This window comes from Pan paniscus, chromosome 5, assembly GCF_029289425.2.
Source record: "Pan paniscus chromosome 5, NHGRI_mPanPan1-v2.0_pri, whole genome shotgun sequence".
NCBI classification, from domain to species: Eukaryota; Metazoa; Chordata; class Mammalia; order Primates; family Hominidae; genus Pan; species Pan paniscus.
Genome location: NC_073254.2, coordinates 79,755,784 through 79,779,969, shown reverse-complemented (window position 1 = coordinate 79,779,969; position 24,186 = coordinate 79,755,784). Strand labels below are relative to the sequence as shown.

The 24,186-nt window shown below is 36.7% G+C and overlaps 1 protein-coding gene across 1 annotated transcript in view; it reads left to right on the top strand.

Moving 5' to 3' along the window:
* LOC100974207 (eyes shut homolog) overlaps positions 1-24,186 on the top strand; it is a 1,877,183-nt gene that overhangs the window by 677,202 nt on the left and 1,175,795 nt on the right. The window contains exon 13 of the mRNA XM_063605324.1: positions 10,976-11,097. Within this exon, the coding sequence (XP_063461394.1) occupies positions 10,976-11,097 (122 nt within the window). The remainder of the gene's footprint in view (positions 1-10,975; positions 11,098-24,186) is intronic.

The following is a 24,186-nucleotide window of genomic DNA, read 5'->3' as shown; positions in this document are numbered from 1 at the left end:
CTTCGTCCCTTGGGGCAGTGGGCCCTCCAGTGATTCCCTTGACATAAGGGGCATGGACAAGGGGGCAGCTTACTTCTACTTGGACAATCTTTTTTAAAGTGTCCTTGTAGACTGCACTGGAAGCAAGGCCTATTAGGCATTTGATTTTCCCAGCTTTCCCCTTTTCCAGAGCCTCCAAAGTCTGCTTGCCTGAGGGCCATGACTAAAGTGGTAGCCTTTTTTTTTTTATCCCGTTTGTCCCGTTCTGCCTGCTCCTCCTGATCTCTTTTATAAAAAACCAAGGTTGCCAAGTTCAATAGGGTTTCTAAGTTTTGCTCGGGGCCTATGGCAGACTTTTGAAGTTTTTTTTCTAATGTCTGCAGCTGATTGAGTGATAAACTTATCCTTTAAGATTAGTTGGCCTTCAATAGAATCAGGTGAGAGAGGTATGCTTCCTCAATGCCTCCCTTAGTCTCTCCAGAAAGGCAGTAGGATTTTCTTCCTTTCCCCGTGTTATAGTGGACATCATTGAATAATTCATAGTCTTCCTAGTTTTCCTTAGTCCTTCTAGCACGCAAGTTAGCAAATGTTTGTGGCACCAATCTCCATGTTCTGATTCTGTGTCCCAGTGAGGGCCTATACTGGGAACTGCCTGCTGGCCTTTGGGGAATCATTCTTTTTCCTCTGTTGTCATCCTATCATTGACCTGACTGAGATACCAGAGATCGTCAAACTCTCGGGCTGCAGTTATGGTGGCACTTCTCTCATTTGGGGTTAGTGTCTGATTTAGCAGTAACATTATATCTCTCCATGTCAGATCAAAGGATTGCCCTAACTCTTGTAAAACATCAATATAGCCATCGGGGTTATCTGAGAATTTACCAGGTCTATTTTAATTTGCTTTAAGTCTGAGAGAGAAAAAAGTACATGCACGCTGGCTGGACTGAATTCTCCTCCTCCCACCGCTTGGAGGCGGCATAATTGGGGAACATTGGCACTCTTTGATTAATTGTTTACCCCTTTTTCTATCTCCTTTTGGACCATTTGGGTTGAAGGGGGGTCCTTATTCGTTGGGGAAAGAGTCAGGGGGACAGTGGGATAGGGAGGTAGACTGAGGGCTTCCTGTAGGGCATAAATCACGCTTTTTACATAATTGCGAGTTGTCTCTTAATGAAAAGAAAATTTGTACATATGGCACTTCACTCCATTTGCCTTTTTCCTACAAAAGAGGTCTAGCTGTAAGATGGTGTTATAGTTTATACTTCCCTCAGGAAGCCAGGTTTCTCCCCCCTTGAAGAGGGTATTGTGGCCAGGCGGTACTGCAGAAGAATATAAGTCATTTCTTTCTTAGCATCTAAGGGTCAAATTGGTCTTAATTCTCCAGAATACATCTTAGGGGCATTTTTGCCTTGGGGGAAAGGTTTACCATCTGAAAAAAGGACATAGGGATGCCAGCACCCCTAGTCATTTTCTGATGAGCATTAGTCCTAGAGCATCCTCTACGGTCCTAATGCTTATTCCTTTCTAGGGTGTGTAACCACCCATGGACCTCTGCTTATCGGATTAGTTACGCTCACCGATGTAGCAGTCCTGCATCTGTTTTACCCGCCTCTCTTGACCACAAAGAAAGGGATCCGGGATGCTGGATTCTAGTGGTCCTTTACCAATATGCTTAACATTGCCTTTGCACTCAGGGTGAGTCCTAGAGCTGGGCTGGGTTTCTGAGTATTTCACAACAACCCAGCTGCACCATCAAGATGCATTCACATCAACAACAGTTCTTATGCAAATTCATTTCAGAGAGGGTGTAGTGAAACTTTTGAGTCCGGATTGAGATAGTCTTTTGATTCTGTAAGTACTTTAAGGCTTGGCTGGGTGCAAACAGTTTGCACGTTTGAGGAGACCAATTATTAGGCAGTTTTTCTAACTCTGCTTCCACAAAAGTCTCCTTATCAATTACTGAATACCCATTGTGGTATTTTCCTCAATCACCTGGGAGGAACCATCTATCATCCTGTGCTGAAGGGAGTTCCTCCTAGCTCTGGTCGGACCTTTGTATGGTAATTAAGATTTAAATCCCCTGTTAGGAAATCTGCTGGGTTAAGGGAATTATCAGTGGTTGGCGTTACATTAGCTTTTTCTAACATAATAGCCCCATACTTTAAGATTTTTGAGTTAGAAAGCTAACTTTTTGCTTTTTTTTTTTTTGACTTAGAATAACTGTGAACTGGTGAGGTGTTCTCACAACGAGGTTTCCTCTAAAAGTTACTTTTCTACTTTTAGTAAAGCAGTTGTCCCTACTGACTGAATGCATTTGGCCCATCTGTGGGTTACTGGGTTAAGGATTTGCTAAGCCCTTATTTACACTGACAACAAAGTGGCAATTATCAATTACAGGTTTTAAATTTACCCTGGGTTTTAAAGGAATAGGGCACACTTTTTTTTTTAACTATTTATATCTTTTTCTTTCTTTTTCTCTTTGACTCCCTTTTTGTCTCTCTCTCCGTCTCTCTCTCTCTTAGCCATTACAAACTTGGGGCCCTGGCAAAGGTGGTGGGGAATGGGTCCCACATAACTGCCCATGTAGACAGCTGTATACCTAAATCAGGAGGGATAACAGGGATAAGACTCCCTGGGTTATAGCCTAGGTGCCTAAGGACACAGTGTAGAGCCTTCTTAGATCCCTTTGGAGATACAACTTGCTAGAAGAAATGAAAGTCTGAACCATTAGTACCTAGGAGGCAGGGATCAGAGGAAGTAGATTCAGAGGTAAGGAGAATTTTGGGGCTACACTTTCAAGAAATTTGCGGTCGGGACCCAGGAGGTATGGGTCAGAAGGAAAGGTAGGGGCGCACGCATGGGCGACTGCTGAGTAGAGACTTCTGGCTGCGCCATGATCTTAACCAGCTACTGCCGGGAGTTCGGGACAACAGCTTTCTACCTCTAGTCGGCCCTCAGCTTCTCCAAGAAAATTGAAAGTGGAAGCTGGCTCCAGGCAGACCAACGTCCCCAATAGAAGGGTTGGGGGTTGTTAGAAAGGCCTTCCCCAGATAGCCTCACACCTGAGTCTTAAGTCCAGCGGCCACGCTAATCGGTTTTAACTGGCCGACAGGTGCCCAGTATTTTCCTCCAGTTCTAAGGAAGGATAGGACAGAATAGCAAGTGAAAGTGGTCCAATATTACCACTTTGGAGGTCCCTTTGTGGCCGCCAAAATGTTACCGGGTGGTCCTTGCTCACAGAGGTCCCAAGATGGCAGCGACCCGCTTCCAAGATGGTGGCAAGCCTTGTGTTCTCTGACCTGGGGCTCTTGGCCTCACGGATTCTGAGGAATGGAATCTTGGGCCATGCGGTAAGTGTTATAGCTCTATTAGAAGCCGTGGGTCATGGAAGAGAACCGTGGAACCCAGTGACTAGTGTTCAGCTCGATTAGGATGAACGCAGGCACTTAGCCATGCAGGAACAATGGCAAGCCTTTAGCCCGATCAGGAGTGGCAATGGGCGCCTCACTGGATCAGGAGCACAGCAGACACCCTGCCAGATCTGGAGGGATGGAAGTCAGCAACTGGTCTGCAACAGTGGCAAACAGCAGTGGTGGACGGCAAGGGAAAGCTCAGCTCAAGCCATAAAAAACATAGATCAGAAGAGTGCAGTTTCAAGATTTAACAGAGTGAAAACAGAGCTCCCATGCAAAGGGAGGGGACCCAAAGGGGGTTGCCCAATAATCTACTTTCTTAACTGCAATGTCTTCAGAGAACATTGTTGAACAAGAAGTGGGAAGTATGAAGAAACAAAATATAATTTTTAAAAATGCTGTCACTTATCATTGCTACCTGCTGGTACTTTGTTAGATGAAGCATAGAAATCATAAATAACATTTCTTTCTTAAATTGTAATGTAGAGGGAAAGGGAGAGAGAGAGAGTCACAATGATAATATGGAAGAGAATAGAGAATAAATTGGGTGCCTTTATGCTGAAATATGCCAGGTGAATGACAGCAGTTGCAAGAATTGGTTCATTCAATAAGCACTGGCACTTTGATTCTTTCTTTTCCAAGTTATCACTGTGAATTTGGACCTTGCAAAGCTAGTGATCCTTGTGAGAATGGAGCTGTGCGTGGAGAGAAAATGGATTTGGAAATGTTTCCCCTTGAGTTCCGGTGCCAGTGTGCCAGCTTTTCAGGTCCACGCTGTGAGATCAATGTCAATGAGTGCAGTTCCAGCCCTTGCCTGCATGGATATTGCTATGACAGTGAGTTCCTTCAGTGGCTGCAATTATTGTAGAGCAGACCAATGTAGAATGTAACATAGTAATGGGAGAGTTTAGGATATAACCATGATTATTTACTGACTTTAGCCTGGCTTGAACATCAAAGTTAATGTCAGTTATCTTCACTAAGTACCCCCATTTTCTGACAAATTCATTTATATTTTTGTGAGTCACAAGTGCAGTGAATGAGGAAATCTAATGAAATGTGACTTTTCCTTTCTAGTGTCAGAATTAACCTTCGCAATTTTATTTGAAATGGTAGAATTTTTAAAAATATTCACCCTTAGGCATGAGAAAGCATTGTTTACAGTATTCAAAATAACATTAGTTTAGCCTATTTTATACGTATATCACCCCATACACTCACACTTCTTCCTACTGAAATTTATATTCCTAAAAAAATATAAATTTATAGAGGAAAAAGACAGGAAGAAAAGAAGGAAAGAGGGAAAAGTAAGATGGAAACATGGATTTTTCTGTGGAAGAACATGCCTAAAATGGGTAATTTTGTTGAGACACAGAAAACGAAATGACATTATACACAGAATGTGGCTGAGGCATAAAAAGGAGAAACAGAAATAAACAAAGGTCTAGAAGGGTGTTGCAAAAAACTATCTTATTTGGTTTTATCTCACCTCCTTTAAAATATATTTCTACATGATCCCTCAGTATCAGGTAACCTGCCCTGATATTCACGTAGGTTCTTTTCTATTTTCCTTAAGTGTCGGCCGGCTTGAGAAATAAAGGAACAGAGTACAAAAGAGAGAAATTTTAAAGCTGGGCATCCAGGGGAGACATCCCGTGTTGGTAGGTTCTGTGATGTCCCACAAGACACAAAAACCAGCAAGTTTTTATTAGGGAGTTTCAAAAGGGGAGGGAGTGTGCGAATAGGTGTGGGTCACAGACATCAAGTACTTTACAAGGTAATAGAATATCACAAGGCAAGTGGAGGCAGGGCGAGATCACAGGACCACAGGACTGAGGCGAAATTAAAATTGCTAATGAAGTTTCGGGCACCATTTCATTGATAACATCTTATCAGGAGACAGGGTTTGAGAGCAACCGGTCTGACCAAAATTTATTAGGCGGGAATTTCCTCTTTCTAATAAGCCTGGGAGTGCTATGGGAGACTGGGGTCTAGCTCACGCCTGCAGTCTTGACCATAAGAGACGGCCATGCCCAGGGGGGCCAGTTCAGAGACCCACCCTCAGGTGCACATTCTCTTTCTTAGGGATGTTTCTTGCTGAGAAAAAGAATTCAGCTATATTTCTCCCATTTGCTTTTCAAAGAAGAGAGATATGGCTCTGTTCTGCCCAGCTCACCGGCAGTCAGAGTTCAAGGTTATCTCTCTTGTTTCCTAAACATTGCTGTTATCCTGTTCTTTTTTCAAGGTGCCCAGATTTCATATTGCTCAAACACACATGCTGTACAATTTGTGCAGTTAATGCAATTATTACAGGGTCCTGAGGCGATATACATCCTCCTCAGCTGACAGGATTAAGAGATTGAAGTAAAGACAGGCATAGGAAATCACTAGGGTATTGATTGGGGAAGTGATAAGTGTCCATGAAATCTTTACAATTTATGTTTCGAGATTGCAGTAAAGACAGGCATAAGAAATTATAAAAGTATTAATTTGGGGAACTAATAAATGTCCATGAAATCTTCACAATCTACGTTTTTCTGCCATGGCTTCAGCCGGTCCCTCTGTTTGGGGTCCCTGACTTCCCACAACACCTAAATATATGAATAAATAGTTAAAATTACATATAAAACCTCATTTCAATAGAAAGTTATGTTATTGTCTTTTTATTTAGAAACAGTAGGATTTAACTCAAATTTTAAATTTGTTTCTCAAAACAAGTGCTGTGCAAATAAAAGCCAATATCAAGGCAATTGAATTTTGTAAATTGGGTGAAGCCACCCAGATATAAAAGAACAGGTAGTGGTGGGGCCCTAGCAAACTGAAATATCTATATAGATACTAATATCACGTTAATTTTCTAACATTGTGCCAGCTAAGCAAAACAGTTCTGTGGACTATATGCCATATTTTTGCTGCTCTTGATATAAATCACCAAGTTATTATTTTTGTTCCAGATTTTGGCACTTCCAAGATTGTATTTTAAAATTTCTGAAATTCTCAAATTACCTTGAAGTAAGTCAGTATTGTATCATTTCTGAGCTGAAACCCACAGGTGTCTGGTAAGGAATGATACTTAAAAAAGATTCATGTCATTTTAAAATATTGCATGGCTGAGAGAGAAGTTAGAGATTTTTTGTTTTTGAAATATGTAGGCAGCCCTACTATAATGATTATAATAGACAATTTAAATTTAAATTGTTCACATTGATTAACAATGAATTATAATATATTTGACTTTTAGAAGTTCTTCATAAATATTTTAATATATGATTTTTTCTAAGATATGAAAATGCAATTTATAATGTTACTTATAATGCAATACTACCTATTAAAATGTGGAAACCATAATATATTATGGGAAATGTAAAATTTGAATACTTAATGTATTAATGTATTTCATAATATAATCATTCATAATATATTTTGGACCCCATCTAAGGATATTTAGCTACCAGGCAACCAAAATATTTATTAAAATTTATATCACACATGTAGAATGTTATCAGAATGAAACTAAGACACTAGATTCTTCATACTTTCTCTGAAATAAAATAGTTTGGGAAGCTAAACTTCCTGAATTCTAGTTAATAGTGATACAGACAGAAGACAGGGAAATACTGGGTAGAAGAAGGTACAAGATGCCCTGGCAAAGGCCGCATCCTCAAGCCTGGATACCCGTAGCCATAAATGAGAACAGGCATTCCTGTTTTTCCACCCAAAAAGTTGCCTTTTGGCTTGCCATGCTCCCTAGCCTGTACCCATATAAATGCTGAACCTCAGACTCCAGAGTGAACCGGAAGATGAAGAGATAAGACAGGCAGACCAACGGACTCTTCCGCAGAGAAAGACAGAAGAGGAGGAACATCTGAATACCAAGAGGAGTTTGGGAGTGGTCAGAGAGGAGTTTGGCCACTGTGCGGCCCAACTCCAAGGGAAGATTATCTTCCCACTCCATCCCCCGCTTTCACTTCCCCATCCATCCTGCTGAGAGCCACCTCCACCACTCAAGATCTCTCATTCAACCTTCAAGCCCATGTGTGACCCGAATCTTCCGGGACGCTAGGCAAGAGCTCGGGATACAGAAAGCTATCATACTGGCCCTCTGCCCTTGTGAAAAGGCAGAGGGTCCATTCAGCTGGTTAACCCTTAAAGCCATCTGCAGACAGCAAGGCTAAGAGAGCATTGTAACACTAGGGTTGCAGGCACCCACCCCTAGACACTACCATAGGTCCAGAGCCCAAAGCACTCGCCCTGGCCTCTGCCCCTGCCTATCTGCGTGGTCCCCCTCCCTCAAGGGGTTTCAGCAGCTGCGTCAACTGAGCAGGCCAGCCACACCCCTGTCGCATGTCCTGCGAGAGGGATCAGGGAACTCTAGCATGTCAATAGTATTTATTACAGGACACTATATGAGAAATCACTGCATATATGTGTGTGTTTGTGTGTGAGTCTGTAAATCTCGAACACCATTATATGGTTGTTCACCATTTTGTTGTTACAGGTTTGTTTGTTTTTTAATGGAGTCTTGCTCTGTCTCCCAGTGTGGAGTGCAGTGGCATGATCTAGGCTCACTGTGACCTCTGTCTCCCAGGTTCAAGCAATTGTCCTGCCTCAGCCTCCCGAGTAGCTGGGACTACAGGCATGTGCCACCAAGCCCGGCTAATTTTTTTTTTTGTATTTTTAGTAGCGATGGAGTTTCACCATGTTGATCAGGCTGGTCTTGAACTCCTGACCTCCAATGATCCACACGCCTCGGCCTCCCGAAGTGCTGGGATTACAGGTGTGAGCCACCTGCCCGGCCTGCTGTTACAGTTTTAAAATACCTCTGTATATTCCACCAAAAAGTTTTGTCACATTTCAAACTTTCATTCAGTACAACCAGTATATATGATGTCTGGTACACACTTAAGCATAAAATGAATAATATATCCAGATTCATGGAAGGCCTATTTTAAGAAAATTTGGCCTCAAAATAGTAGTATGAAATATTTATAAACACAGACTAATACCAATGCAGTTGAAATGGGAATGGTCCTTTTTCCCCCTTGCAGGGTGTGTGACAGGGGGAGTGGCTCGCTTCTTCAGTGCCCCATTCCTCTAGCGGAACGTATAGACAGGCAGGATGTGGAGCTCTGACTCCACCGCCGTGCATAGGGGTGAGTGTTTACAGCTCCTGAAGCCCCAGTGGGCGTGTGTTACAGGGTGCTCATTTAGTTTTGCTCTTTTGGTTTTGCCATCTATAGGCTGCTTGTGTTAACCAGCTCAATTAGACCCTCTACTTTGTCACAAGGACAGAGGGCTTTCTGTATCCTGGGTTCTTGCCTTGGTGTACCAGAAGAATCAGATCACACCTGGGCTTGGAGAATGAATGCAACGTTTTACTGGGTGGAAGTAGCTCTCAGACAATGCAAGCCAGAAGGGAGGTGGTTTTCCCTTGGAGTTGGGGTGCTCGGCGGCCTGGGCTCCCCTCTGACTGCCCTGGCAAAACTCCATGTTCTTCTGAAGCTCCAGCATGCCAGCGCTTGTCAGTGCGTTCCTCTTGATGTGCAGCCACCTGTGTGTTCCTCTGCTGATGTGCGCCTCTCAATGTCCAGGTGCCACTGTGTCTTCTTCCCCTGATATGTTTCTCACTACATCCAGCCACATGTGTGTCTGCCTGCTAGGGTCTCCGGGGTTTTTATAGGCACACGATGTGGGCAGGGCGGGACAGGGTGGTCTTGGGAAATGCAACATTCTGGCCTAAAGGCAGGAGTGCAGTCCTCACGTAGATCCATGGGGGTGGAGCCCTAGCCAGGGACCACGCCCTCTTCTACCCAGCACTTCCCTTCCCCCTTCTGTATCATTTAAAGGGACCACACTCTTCCCATTCCAGCACTTCCATATCACAGTGACTAGATTTTCTGTTAAAAACAACAACAACAATCAAGAGCAAGACTATGTGTATAACATGTCTTTCCTGTGAAATGGTTATTGGTTATCACATAGCCCCGTGGGTAACAAATTACATATGAGAAAAACCCTCTACTTTTTGTTACTTTGTTTTAAATATTTAATTTTTTTCTATCTTCTTTGCAGTATCCGATTTCCCTTTGGTATCCAATTTAGTTCTCTAGGTTCTCTTCTGGCACTTAGTCTATTTATTAGATTTTTATTCCAGAATAAAGTGTTAGAAACACATTCCCTGTCTGTATTAATCTATGTTAGAAACACATTTATTGACAATAAAAGCATGCTTAATTTTTTTAACAATCTGTTTCCAGACACTTTGTTTGTTCAAAGTTACCTTTTGTTGTCCTTTGCGTTTAATGTAATTTATAATTTGTCTTCATAGAACACGTAACATCAATGCTGAAAGTTAATTTGACTCCAGTTGTTTGTTACTTGTCAGTATGCATCAGTATCCCAACTTAAATAATAACCATAAGGATAATTTTAAATATTGTTATGATTGATGACACTCCACGTCTTAATTATATATTGTATATGTGGTTTTAATATGTTAAAATAAAAAATATCATGTGTAACATAGAAGCACAGACTGACATTTTATCACATTAATTCATTTACAATTACATCTGTTTATCTATTAACAATTTGTAGTCAATGAGAGGTTAAAAACTAGGTGCTAGATACAAAAGGAAAGTAAAACAGAAGTAAAATCCTGTCTAAGGAGCTGCCTATTCTTGTGTATTTCACTTGTCTCTTGTTGATGTCTATGACTGCCCTGTTCCCCTTAGAGGCCCTAGTTACACATGTTGTACAAAACATGGCTGCAGAAATCCAGAAGCTAGATACATTTATTACAGTGCATTAAAAATGATGTTGCCACTGAAGACCTAAGCATTTAATGAGAGTAATAGCAAGTACATGCACAGAGGCGTAATGGGAGTATAGATTTCATGGTAAATCTCAGGGATAATGAAGAACTAAGGGACTGACTGCAAGTAGTTATAAATTGGTGCCTGCTCCAACTGCAATTCATACTGTCACTACTTCCTTGAGATGCTTCAGACACCATTCTTTTTCATCATTAATGGTAAAATGAAGAAAAAATTGTGATCATTATTTTACAAAGATTTTGATGAAATGTGAAAGCTCTTTTTAACTAAGGCTTAAGTAGCTCATTATCAACTTTGAGATCACAATGCACTTTAATATATTCTGTCATACATAGAAGTTTAACAACTGAACAGTTAAGGTCTTGTTTATTAAACCTAAAACAACTTGGGAAAATTAAATGATACAAGAGTAACCTATTTATCATATATATTGTGTACTGCCAAAAACAAGAGAGAGCAAGTAAAATTGGATATTTTCATTGTTGCTTTGTAAACTATTACCAAATGTCCATAGTAATTGTTCTTATTTCAACTAACTGAAGTTTTTTTTTAAGTTAAATAGAACTGAATAAGATAGTTATTTAGAAAATATTGTAGATGACTATGTAATAGATTAAATATAATAATTCTTACTTTATTTGGTTAAAAGTGAACTACATAAATGATTATAGAATTTTAGACTAATTATAATTACCTGTACTAAGGTTAAAGGAATGTTAAGAGTTTTCTCTTTTCTGTTGTTTCCAGTGGTTGATGGCTTTTCCTGCTTATGCAGTCCAGGCTATGTTGGGATAAGATGTGAACAGGACATTGATGACTGCATCCTGAATGCCTGTGAGCACAATTCTACCTGCAAAGATCTGCATCTCGTTAGTATCCATTGGTCTTTTATATACCTAAATGTGGACTAATATAATTTAACACCTACGTACAAATAGAGTGAGCTTTTGCCTGTGTGTTAGGTTAGTATATATATTACATATGCTTACTTCTCAAGGTTAGAAAACAGAAACTCAAGCAACTTTTTTTTTAACTTAAAGGTAGTAAAACATGTTCTGTTCTCCACTCTATACAGGTTGGTTTAAATATTATATAACAAACTGTTCACTTATTGGATTCACAACTTGTGGCAATATTGAATTTGTGTAAAATTTCAGAATTTATTCTGAAAGGCACTGTGTGAGTCTTACGGCCACCTATTTTTATCTAACTCATGGTATTATATTCACACATATATTTCATTATCATTATCTTACATTTCACTCTGACCTCCATCTCATATTACATATTTCCAGTTTCCTTCACTCATCTGTTGGTGTTGTCCCTTCAGTACATATTCATTTGTCATCACCTTTGTCACAAGCATGTTCCATTCTGCCTTAAACGATCTGTGACATGGTTGGCAATTGATTTGGGATCCCCTCCGGCTCCTCATTTCTCACAAAGCCTGACATAAAAACACCTACTCAAGGTGGACTCACTCACTGACTGGCTTCAGAAAATAAGCAGCATACAACACAAGTCAGGGCTACAATACTAATCCAGGCTTATAGTTTGTTACTTAACAACAGAACTGATATTTGCAAGAGGACTATACTTGTTGAAGTTAGAAAACAAAGCTTTAAAAGCAAACCTTTGAAAAGTCAAAATATGGTTTCAGCCACCACATATTTTGACTGTCAGTGCACTGACATTGTTTTTACAATAGAAGGAACATTTGTGGCAAACTGTTTTTTCCCACAAGGACTGCAGATACCTAATGGAATAACTGTAACACGCATTTACATATCCATGACCAGAAACAGAGTTACTCCAGAGGTTGTCTAGCCACTTTTCAAGTATTTGTGGTTGTCTGGATGCTTTGTCTTGGTCCATGTCTCATGCTTTGTCTAAGGCAGTCATGTTAATCACATCCCACTCTTGGGGATTCCTTTAGAAGTGGACATGTGACACTATGCTGGTCTCTGAGGCAAGGGAGGCATTCTTTCTGAGGAAAGATTTCGTCGCCTGCTCTTAGAATGTGAGGAAAAGTATGCGTGACCTCTCCTATACCTTCTAACATCTGGATTTATGTAGTTGCTCTTACCATTTTGAGGCCCTAAAGCAAGATGGGGGGGGTATAGTTGATTAGACTATCACTATTAACTACTTAAATAATAATATAATAAACTATTAGTCTATTATTAGTGAGTGTCCTGAAAACAGCAGAGATTAGAGATACAAGAAATCTGGTCTGTGGTCAACTGTTGAACTCTTGACTGAACCTCTCAGGTTGCCTGCCCAACCTCTGGACCTAATATATTTGATCCTTATGGCCTTTTGTTTAATATTGCTGAAGTCAGAGTTCCTTTTACTTGCAGGTAAATCATCTAATGTACACATCCATAATGTAATTAAGCTTTATTTTAGGTTGTGATTTTGGCAGTAACTTCAATCTGAGTTTATTACAGAAGAAAGAACCCCATACCTGTAATCATAAGATTCCACTTTCAGACCTGACACTACCACAGATATTCTGTGGGACATTAAGCCAGTCATTTGACAAGTCAAGGAGTACAACTTTACATCTTGCCTTATACCAAATAACAGAACTTCCAAGGATATTCTTGTCTCATTTATCTATTTTATGAATTGCCACTAAGAAGCTATTCCAACTAACTGTAGTATCAGTTTAAGATCTTGACTCCTATTTCCAGAAATTGTGATAATAAGAATATTGGGGGGAGGGGAAAGCAGAAAGAAGCAAAGTTGAAGAAGAGATAAAGTTCTCATCTTATTAACTGGTTTAAATATATTTTAACATAAGGAGACTATTGAAATTATCTAACTCCTAACTGTAAGTCATATATCAACTTCAAGAACACAAATGTCATCATACTGGTGATATCCTTCCAAGAAATGGTGTTATGGAGACCACAAATTGCTTAAAATATTAAAGCTCAAAGCATTTCATAGCTTTCAGATATTGTGTCTGGGGCCTAAAGACTACCCTCAGGTTTGATAATGTATAAGAAGAACTCAGAAAAACTGTTTTACTTTTTGCTAGGATTTATTACAATAAAAGTTACAGATTAAAATTAGCAAAGGGAAAGATACATTAGATAAAGTCTAAGATAAAGCAGGTACAGTCTTCCAGGTGTATTCTCCCATTGGAGTTGCATGAAAAGTACTTAAAATACTTTCTCAGAAACAATGTAGGGCAACATATATAAAGTGTAACCAACCAAGGAAGCTCACATAAGCCTTGTTGTCTATGGTTTTCACTGTAGGTCAGTCATGATGACATGAAGCACCTGCGTAACTGACCTTAGCTAATCAGTCTCCAGCTCCTGCAGGGGCCAAGCTGATGCAGCATGCCCCAAAGCCCTAGGCATACAAAAAAAGGCTTGCAAGCATAAATCACATCTAATTAGCATAAACTATTTGGCACAGCTCGAGGTCTCAGGTATCAAAGACATTATTATCTGTCAGGATATTCCAAATTCAGAGGTTATCTCCCAGGAGCCAGTAAAGGGCCGGTCCTTCCGATGGAATATATGTAGGCTTGAGCCCTGAATTTTGAGTTAATGCTTTCTTGCTCAAATGTCTTGTTAAATATTGCCTTTTTGTGTATGAATAAATAGTATACTATTGGAAAACCATGCATTCTATAATAATAAAACAAAAATAGTACAAAGATACTAAGTCATATAAAAAGAGCCAAAATTCATATTTTTAAAATAAAGCCTGGAATAGACATAATACATAATTTTTTGAGTTTTATATTTACTTGCTTTTACTAACTCATTGGTAAAAGAAAAAACAGAAAATGTGAAGGATTTGAAGTGGAAGAGAAAATTAGAAAGGCACAGAGTTGGATTTTTCTGCAGAATATTTAATAATCTTAAAAAAACAGAAAGATGATGTATTTAATCTATAAAACATTCGCATTTGCCTAAAGAGTCACCGGCCTGCTTGTTGTATGAGCTGGACTGTCCAGATGAACCCAGGCAATCCCACTGACATGTGGCTTGCATCTTCTTTGAACCTGGTATGTGTATAGCTTTAAATTAACATTTTTATATTTACAGCATTTTCTTTTGATTGTATTGCAGCATCATGATGTTGAATTTAGATGAAAAGCAGAAAATAAGAAGACTTCAAATCCACAGTAGGAAGCGATTTGTAACAATGAGCCAGTTTTCTTCTTTTCCTTTCTTTATGGTTCAGTAAATCTAAGAAAACAATAGGAGGAAAAAATAATCTTTTGAAAGTCTAGCATATAATAAAATACAAATGTTAAGAATGTGTATAGTAAGATCTATTCCCTAGGGTAACTTTGTTATGTATATTTGAGAATAACTATTTCTTGTGGTTATTTAAATATGTATGATCAAATTAATCTAGTATTTCCCCTCTCATTTTAGTTTCGTTTTCCTCTTTATCTTACATGAATAATGAATGCTTATTTTTGATAACAGCAGGGGAAACAAAAATAGTGCAGTAGAACTAATGTGGAAGGAACAACTCTGCAATATATAAAAATATATGTATATAAATATCACACACATCACACACACACACACGTATACTACAGGTTTGACTTTTCCCCCAAACATTCAGATGCAAAAATAAACTGAATTTATATGTCTTCCAAAAAAATAAAAAACTACCTTTACTTTCATCCACCATATGGTTGAAAATCCATGTCAATTTTTTTTTCATTATTTTGTTTTTTTTTTTAAATTATACTTTAAGTTTTAGGGTACATGTGCACAACGTGCAGGTTAGTTACATATGTATACATGTGCCACATTGGTGTGCTGCACCCATTAACTCGTCATTTAACATTAGGTATATCTCCTAATGCTATCCCTCCCCCCTCCCCCCACCCCACAAGAGACCCCAGTGTGTGATGTTCCCCTTCCTGTGTCCATGTGTTCTCATTGTTCAATTCCCACCTATGAGTGAGAACATGCAGGTTTGATTTTTTGTCCTTGCGGTAGTTTGCTGAGAATGATGGTTTCGAGCTTCATCCATGTCCCTACAAAGGACGTGAACTCATCATTTTTTATGGCTGCATAGTAGTCCATGGTGTATATGTACCATTTGACCCAGCCATCCCATTACTGGGTATATACCCAGAGGATTATAAATCATGCTGCTATAAAGACACATGAACACGTATGTTTATTGTGGCACTATTCACAATAGCAAAGACTTGGAACCAACCCAAATGTCCAACAATGATAGACTGGATTAAGAAAATGTGGCACATGTCAATTATTTGAGAGTCGCTCATTTCCTTCCCTTGGGATTTGAGTAAACACTGGAGGTGGATCAATCCAGAATTAATGGGGAACAGCCGTTGCTATACAGTTCATCTTGGCTCCTAATAAAATGCCTATATGGTATCTCCATGCTCCTTTCAAACATATGTTAATCTGTGAAATGGTTTCAATCCTTGCATACCAAATGTGGCTCCCAGGACCTTCTCTGTACCCTTGCCTTCAAGGGCATGATGCTTAGCTAATCAGTGGTCAGGTCCCAGTTGTCCTTTCAGTATACCAAGTTGGAACCACAAAAACCTCTAGGTTCTCTTCTCTCTCCAGGAATACAAACTCCCCATCAGTGCGGAATCAATCCAACTGCTCTCTGTCCAAATACTAAAGCCTTCATTTCTTTCATATCCTCCTTCTCTATAAAGATTTGCTTAATCACATTTGTTGGAAATTAACACAGAGAATCTGACTCATATCAGAGCTTCAGAGTTCCAGAATTCTCAAAACACAAACAGCCATCTGAATATGCCTAAAGAAAGGAAAAATTCAATTTTTGTAGCAAAAAGAGAAACAAAAGCACATTTAGTTCTCATTAATTTCTCAGATACTTCAGAGTGTGACAAAATTAATCCATCCTGAAATAGCTCTTATATATAGCCTTTAAATGGATATATTTTATATTAATATTGCTTTTAAGTAATGGTTTCTATGGAATTTAGTCTAAAATGTTAAGCTTCTAAAAATAAATATTTTCTTAACTTTTAATTTTTATTAGATTAAACAACTTGTAAGCTTAGAGAACTTAAAAGAGCAGAGACAGCATTTGAAGATTGTCTAGCTTTGACATGACTTTGTTCTATGATTCACAACTAGCCAATTTATTAGAATCATAAAATGAAATGAAAACTTTTTATAGTATTCATACAAGTTTACTATATACCAATTTATTTTATTACATTAAAGACTATATACCTTTTTATTTTAGTGTCAAAATATGCATAAGCAAATACCTATTATTAGACATTTTAATTTGTTTATCAGTTTCTTCCATAAAATGTAGGAGCTGGACTCAATTGTTCTAAAATAGGGAGTTGCTTTTGAAAAGACACGTGCTTAAAATTCTGATTCAGATGATGGGTCCAGGCATCTAGATAATTTATAACGCCTTGTGATTTTGATGTGTACTTCTATTTGAAAATCATTGAACTAGTTATCTAGATAGCACTCTCTAGCTCTAAATTCCTGTGATATTCTGAGTAAAGCACAGAGATTTCTATTTCATGTGTATTGATAATTCACAATTTATTTAGTACCTTAAAAAAGAAATAATGGATGATCTGAAAAATCTGGAAAATGATAAAACTGATTCATCCTCTCTGTTTTTAGCAGCATATTTCATAGCATCTTTCTTTCATAAGTACTATTTTCTTGTGGATTCCTCCTTCTGTTTTAATGTTTTTGTCTTTAAGACAAGCAGAATAAATTATGTTTATTCTATTCCAATTCTTTTGTGGGAGAGATAATAATATATGGTTTTCTCCTCACTATTATAATAAATTCGTGAAGTGTTAGTCTCCCTATGTATTGGCATTTACTAATCAGAAAATCCATACATGAAATTATAGCTTCTCTTAGAGGCTGGATATAATGTTTCAAATCATTATGAGCATATTAAAAATAATCAATGACTGATTGATTATTATGATATCCAAAAGGTTCACTTAAATCTGTTATTAAATCTCTTGCTGCAACATCATCAGTAGTTATTATGTAGCCAAAACTTGAACTAAACCTTGATGTATTAGCTAACTTCAAAACCTATTGTTAAAAGAGGCACTGCAGTGACTAGGTAACACAAAATAAAGTTTTTTGGTCATGCCCATTTTAAACAGCCTGCTATGCCCATTTTAAACAGCCTGCTATGTTTATATAGAATAAAATCTGCCTACAATGTATTACTCAGATCTCTACTTTTTATTATACCAATCTTCCCTTTACGAATTTATTGAACATAATTTAATGTTACATTTATAACTATGGTTAACTATGATAGAAGTCAGCTGTCTGTCATTTCTACAATAAACTAGATTATGGAATTCTTTTCCCTGTATGATGTAAGACTAAAATAGAACTTAAATTCACTCATCTGATGACCTGTATAATTATCTTAATATGTTCCCCCTCAATTGTCAGTTTTAATCATAGTTACTATGCCTATCTGAAGCAACCTCATTTCTTCCCTTTTAAACTATTGTTTTGAACCTATGATGGCTCTGAAACTGATTAAATTTATCAGGATTACATGCAAAATAAAAGCAAACAGAATCTGAGAAAAAGACTTGTTGATTCACCTGAGTAAACAAGTATGTGAGCTTTAATGCTTTGGACTTCAGAAATCTCCTCTGGAAGCTGAAACATATCTTCTCTTCTTTCTTATTCCAAGATTCATTACAGAGAAGAGAGGTTTACAGATGGCTGAATTTTGAGATTTAAGAAATCCATGAAGCAGTATTAACTTCATAAATAATATGTGAAGACATAGCAGATCACTGAGAGGAATTTTCCATTTTCAGATTTTCTAACAAAAGTCAGCACTTTCCAGAAATTATCTAGCTTAAAAAATGATTTAGAACTGATTGAATACTATTTCCATTTCCAATATTAGCCAAAGTGCATAAAGAAATGAATTTATTTTGAAAGAATTATGAGACAAATTAAGCTTATTTCAAAACAAACACTGCACTTTACCATTATTATTGGTGATATTTACATAACTATAAATGGGACTCATCTCTGAGCTTCACAATTTATTTCTGAGAAATCAATCAATAGTTACACCCTACAGGAATTCTACTTTTTTTTCCTAGAAAACATTTTATATGCCATTTAGATACCATTTTTAATTAGTTGACCATATAAAAATTGGTTCTAAAAACCGCTATGTTGTGTACACTGTGTTCATATCATGCATTTAAGGGGATCATAGAGAAATAAAATCACACTTTCTTTCAGAACAGATTGATTTTAGCAATTTATTAACTTAATAGCCTCAGTAAATAACTCCATTGTGTTCTAAGTCCCTGTTTATTTCTAACCACCTCATTTGTCTGTAGGAAGTTTATTAACAGTAAAAAATAAATAGGAAATTTAGGATTTGGGAGTTGATAGATACATGTGTAAACAAGCATATGTGCAAGTATGCATGTACATTTGTGTGTACCTACACAAATAGAGAATATGTGTATCTCTGTTCTTTAGTCTTCTGCCAACCATCCTACGATAAATAGAGCTTAACACCTTTCTAAAATCAAGCTCTTGAACTGAAACCGGTTACTTCCTACAATAAACCTGTCTTGGTTATAGTGTGTGTGAGTGTGTGTGTGTGTGTGTGTGTGTGTGTGTGTGTATGAAATATATATTCTGTGTTATATATTTTTATATTTATAAGAAATATATAATATATACAATTATATATAATATAAAATATATTATAATTTATATATAAGAAATATGTAAGATATAAAATGTAATGTATAAAAATAAATAATATTTTTATAATTTATTTAATTTATATTTATTTAATTTAAATTAAATAAATAGTATAATTTTTATACATTACATAGTTCTTAAATATAAAATATATGATATATTATAACATTACATATTATAATTTTATATATTACATGTTTCTCATATATATTCATATATACATATATATATATATATATATATATATTACAGCTAGCCAGTAAATAGCCTCTTCCTGTAAATTGATGAAGAACCTTGATTTGAACTGATAGAGAATGATCTATGACATCATCTTGACTACAGTAGGGTTACATTTTGTAGTGTGCTCTTTAAAACCACAAGTCTGCTTATAGAAGAGAAGAGGGCCTTTGGGAGAAACAGCTCTGGCCTCACTAGCTGTGTTACCTTGAACAAGTCATTTAACCTTTCTAAGCCTCAGTCAGTTAATTTTAATAATAAACATATTCATAGCAGGTACTCTGTGGAATTGTTACACAAATTAAATGTAAAATGCTTCATGTATTTTACTTTATGTTGAATCTATAACATAATGCCTGTCCCATACAAGGCATTAATAGATATATACCATGTTTTATGATGATTATAATGATTTAACTATGGTACACCTAGTGTTTCTCTGAGTTGAGCTAAAGCTCTTACACTGATTTGCCAAGCCAGGGTATTTTATTCAAATGTATGGAAGTGAGCTGTAATTCAGTCACTTTTGTGTTAAAAATAATTTCTTTACTGATCATGTGTTTTGATATTAATATATTTCCATATGAAATAATATATAAGCTTATATTTTTACATAAAAACTTTGAAGAAAGTACAAAATAAAATACCTATTATGAAGACTGCTAACTCTTAACAATACTTTGTCAGGGTTTAATTATTTAGTTTAACCACTAATGTCAATTCTTTGAGGATGAGGTTATGCTCTATAATATTTTTAAAAATTATTATATCCTCAAGGCTGAGTTATGACAATGCCTGAAACATTGCGGATTGCTGAGTGAGAGACAGAGAGAGAAAGAGGGAGAGAAGGAGGGAAGGAGGAAGAGAGAAAGAAAGGAAGGAAAGAAGAAATGAATGGTCAGGTGTTTACCTGTATGTCTTTAAACTTTTTTTAGATTTTCTCATAGAGTAATGAACTCACAGAGTCTATACTCATGCCCAGATTCCGGAGATTTCCCAGATGCTGATAGCATTTGTTTGACATGATATCATCGGATGCTGAGGCTCTTGGGCCACCTTTTAAGGCTTGCTGTGAGATTGCTGCATTTCTGCTGAAATGCTCTGCATCTGATAGACACAAAGCAAAACACCTCAGCCTGATCTCTCTCTCTTCAGGTATCAAGCCTCTAATCCGGCTAAGTCCAAGTGAATCTTATCAGTGGCACAGCCTTTTAGGTCAGTTCCCCTGGTTTAAGTTGCTGGTCTTTTTTTTTTTTTTTGCCCTCTCAGAGCAAGAAAATCTCCCTTCCTGTAGCTGCTGTGCTTAAAAGACTAAGACCAAAACTTTGCCCTACATTCTTAAAAAAGCCTGAAACAAAAACTCAAAAGAGACCAATGGGATTGGTGTGGATATAAATGTGGATGAGTATATTAAATATCATGTTAAACATAATATATTTAATACAATAAGTATATTAAATATAACACTATATTAAACACAAGTGTATTAAATATGAAAATGAATTTACACATACATATAGGTTTAGAGTGTTATTACCAATTCTATGCTTTTTAAAATTCTTACTAATATATACAATCAAGGACTAGTTTGTTTTTCAGAAAATATAAATCCCACTTTGTTCTGAGGTGTGTCTTTCCAGGATGTCTTTTATAGTTCACTGGTATATCATAGAAGGTATATTTCACAGAGAAAAATGTAATGTTCATAGAAGTGAAGCAAGTTTCACAAGGAGACACGGGAATATACAGCACAAGCCATGCCTCCCCCAAGATTCCCTTTCTGTCCTACATACGCTGTACCTCTGAAAGTATCAGATCTTGAGTTCAGCTGCCCACAGGACTCACAAAACAAGGAAGGACGAGGATTCCAAGAGCAAATCAGTATTTCAGAGTCTCTACAATACACCAGAATCACCTGTGCCAGTTATAAACTGCATGCATGTTTGGTATTCCCGCTTTGGGGATTCTGATTTAGTGAATAGAAGATGAGGTTGAGACTCTGTGTTTTTAATATCCCCCACAGAGAATTCAGTTGCAGAGCCATAGTGCATAAATATTGGACTGTGCATAGCCACAGTGATTTATGTTTCTAAGCATTTTATACGCAGCATTCTGCACCCAGCCAATGCTTATCTGCATGGAAGCTTGCACTGAGAGGTGTAGCAAGAACCTGATGATTCAGGAACTCGTCTGCTAACAGGTGATAGGACTTAGCCACAGAGACTGAAATACAAGTAAAAGCTGCTTGTCGCCAGAATAACTGGAGTTGAAGGGAATTTAGAACTAGAATTCTGAATATATTGATAATAAAACATAACAGAATCCAAAGCTTTTGAAATCTTTTCCTAAGGATATAGACCTCTAGTCACTTCTCCCAAACAGTATCAATTACTGTACTTTCACCATCAGAAAGGTGATGTTCTAATGGAAAAAGAGAGTACTCTCTTCTTAAGGTTTGCCAATTCAATGAGCTTAATCAACAGATTTCTGTCATTTGCCACCACGGTTTTTCTTTAGGCTTAAATATAGTAAAATGGAATAGACAGAACAACTACACTAGAATTTTTGGTCTGAGTTATATATATATATATATATATTCTGAGACAAACTAAAAACATTTCTAAAATACATCAACTTTAACTAGAATTTAAAATTAATAGTATGAAATGGTGAAGAAATATAATGTGCAAAACATTTTAACTTTACTGTGTATTAGTCTAACTGTAATTTGGCCCTTATAATTGTTTATAAGAGGAGACAATTGGATGAATGAAGAACCTAATACATACAAACAAAAAGTAAAAACAAACCATAGTAAGTATTATTATAATTTTTGTGTAGATATCTGGGAAACATTGCAGGAAACACCATGAAGTATTAGTAAAAAAAAAATTGCGTAGGACTGCCTTTACAGTATACATCTTAAAGGATCTTCCAATAATTCGAGACAGTCAAGTTAAAATTGTGAAATAAAGTGAATTTATTTTGTACTGCCTTTTCATTCACCTTTCTGTGAGTGATATTTATACAATAAATTGACATAGGAATTTGTATGTGTTATTTACATATGTGTATATTTTATTTGCTACATTGGATGAAAATTATAGAAAAAAGATAGATGTAGCAAAGGAAATGAAACAAGATTTCTTTGAATAATAAGCCTGGCACCTTCTGATAAAAGTTTTTCTTTTTTTTCTATATTCTTTTTTAATCGTTATTCTTTTCTTATAATGGAAATTAAGGAATACCTCAATTCCTTTGTGGATGGGAATATAGGCTTGCAAAACCCTTTATTTGCTTGAATATTGAGAAATAGAATAAACAAGTTTTAAAAAGTTATCTGATATAGATTCTTCCATATGATAATGATAAATCAAAACTTGGTCTCAGTAAAAATTGAGATATGAGTATGGAGAGCTGTGACAGAACGTAGCTGGATTCTGGAAAACGTGATAAGTAGAAGCAGCTGAGTAGAGCAGACTGCTGGACAGTTGTGGCAGAACAGGCATATATCTAAAGAGCTGAGGCCGACTTCCACAGTTAGTTTTTATACAAATCTTCTGAACCCTCTTTTAAACATACTTATTCTACACTTTCTCCGGAACATAAATTCAGTCTAAGATTGCCAGATTCAGCAAACAAAAATACAGATGTCCAAATATTGCATGGGACATACTTATAGTAAAAGAATCAGTTTTTCTCTGAAACTCATATTGTGTCCAATAGTTTGTCTAACAACCCCAATTAAATCAGAATTTATTTTAAAGAAATTTATTTTTTCAGTCACTATATGACTGTTATTCTTATCTTTTTGTAAAAAAGGTTTTTTAAATTTATTTTTAGACCTCACTTAGAGTTTGACTTAATTTCAATAAAAGAAGATAAAATTGTTCTAAGTGAATTCTTCTAGAGCAGCATAGAATATGCAGTTGAGCAAAATATCATAGAGGAGGAAGAATAAAATAAGGCATTACTCCCTCATTGTCTAGACTGACAATTTAGCTAAACAAATAATGACACTGCCTGAGGTACTTCCTGATAGGCTTAATTAGTCAGATCCCCAAATAATTTGCTACTTCTTCTTATTCATTCAACTGACAAATCCTCTTTTTGTTACTTGAGTTCAAAAAGAAGAAATTACAGCCCTAAGCAAAGTCATAACATTTGTATAGGTTAAGACCTTTCACAGGCTTGTGGAAATATTTTGACAAGGATGGTCTTCAGTGGCATCTGCTTTTGTTTTCAGGGATGACATGTGATTGCATCAGTTCAATTGCTACAACCAGGACCTATTCATATAAGGCTTGTCCTACATCTGCATATTCATAAAACAGGAGCTAATTATTAAATATTTACAAAAGATTGTACCAGAAAATTAATATCTGTCAAGGGAGGCTCCAATAGGTATTCATTGTCTGATTTTCAGCAAGTTTTAGATTGTCTGAATGTTAAACAGAGGTTTATTTGTACTTTGTTAAAGGGAGGCAGAATCTCAAAAATTCTTGAAAGTCAATAATTTCCGGAAGCTAAGAAAGAAACTTTTATTTCTGTTACAAGAAACTGATTTTGCTACAGTAAGACTGCTGGAGGGATGGATGAGAATAAAACCTGGATCGTATCACAGAAATAAGTTCACTAAGAAGATATGTCCCTGGCTGCACTGTAAGGCAGAGGGAGTTCATTTGTCTTTATTGGGTAGGACATATTACAAACCCATCATAAATAAATTTACAATTTAAAATAGTCTCCTCTATCAATAATGTATAGCTAGCTAATTCTTTCATATTTTCAAATGATGCCACTGTCTTGTTTTTCTTGTACACGAAAATTGATTACAGAGCATTGAACTTCCTTTTTTAATTTTTACATAATTATTTAATAACATTTAAAAATCTGAGTGAAAAACTAATACATGTTCTTTTGTAGGCAGTTTAAAAAGATATGGGCAAATACAATTAAAATTTTTTAAAA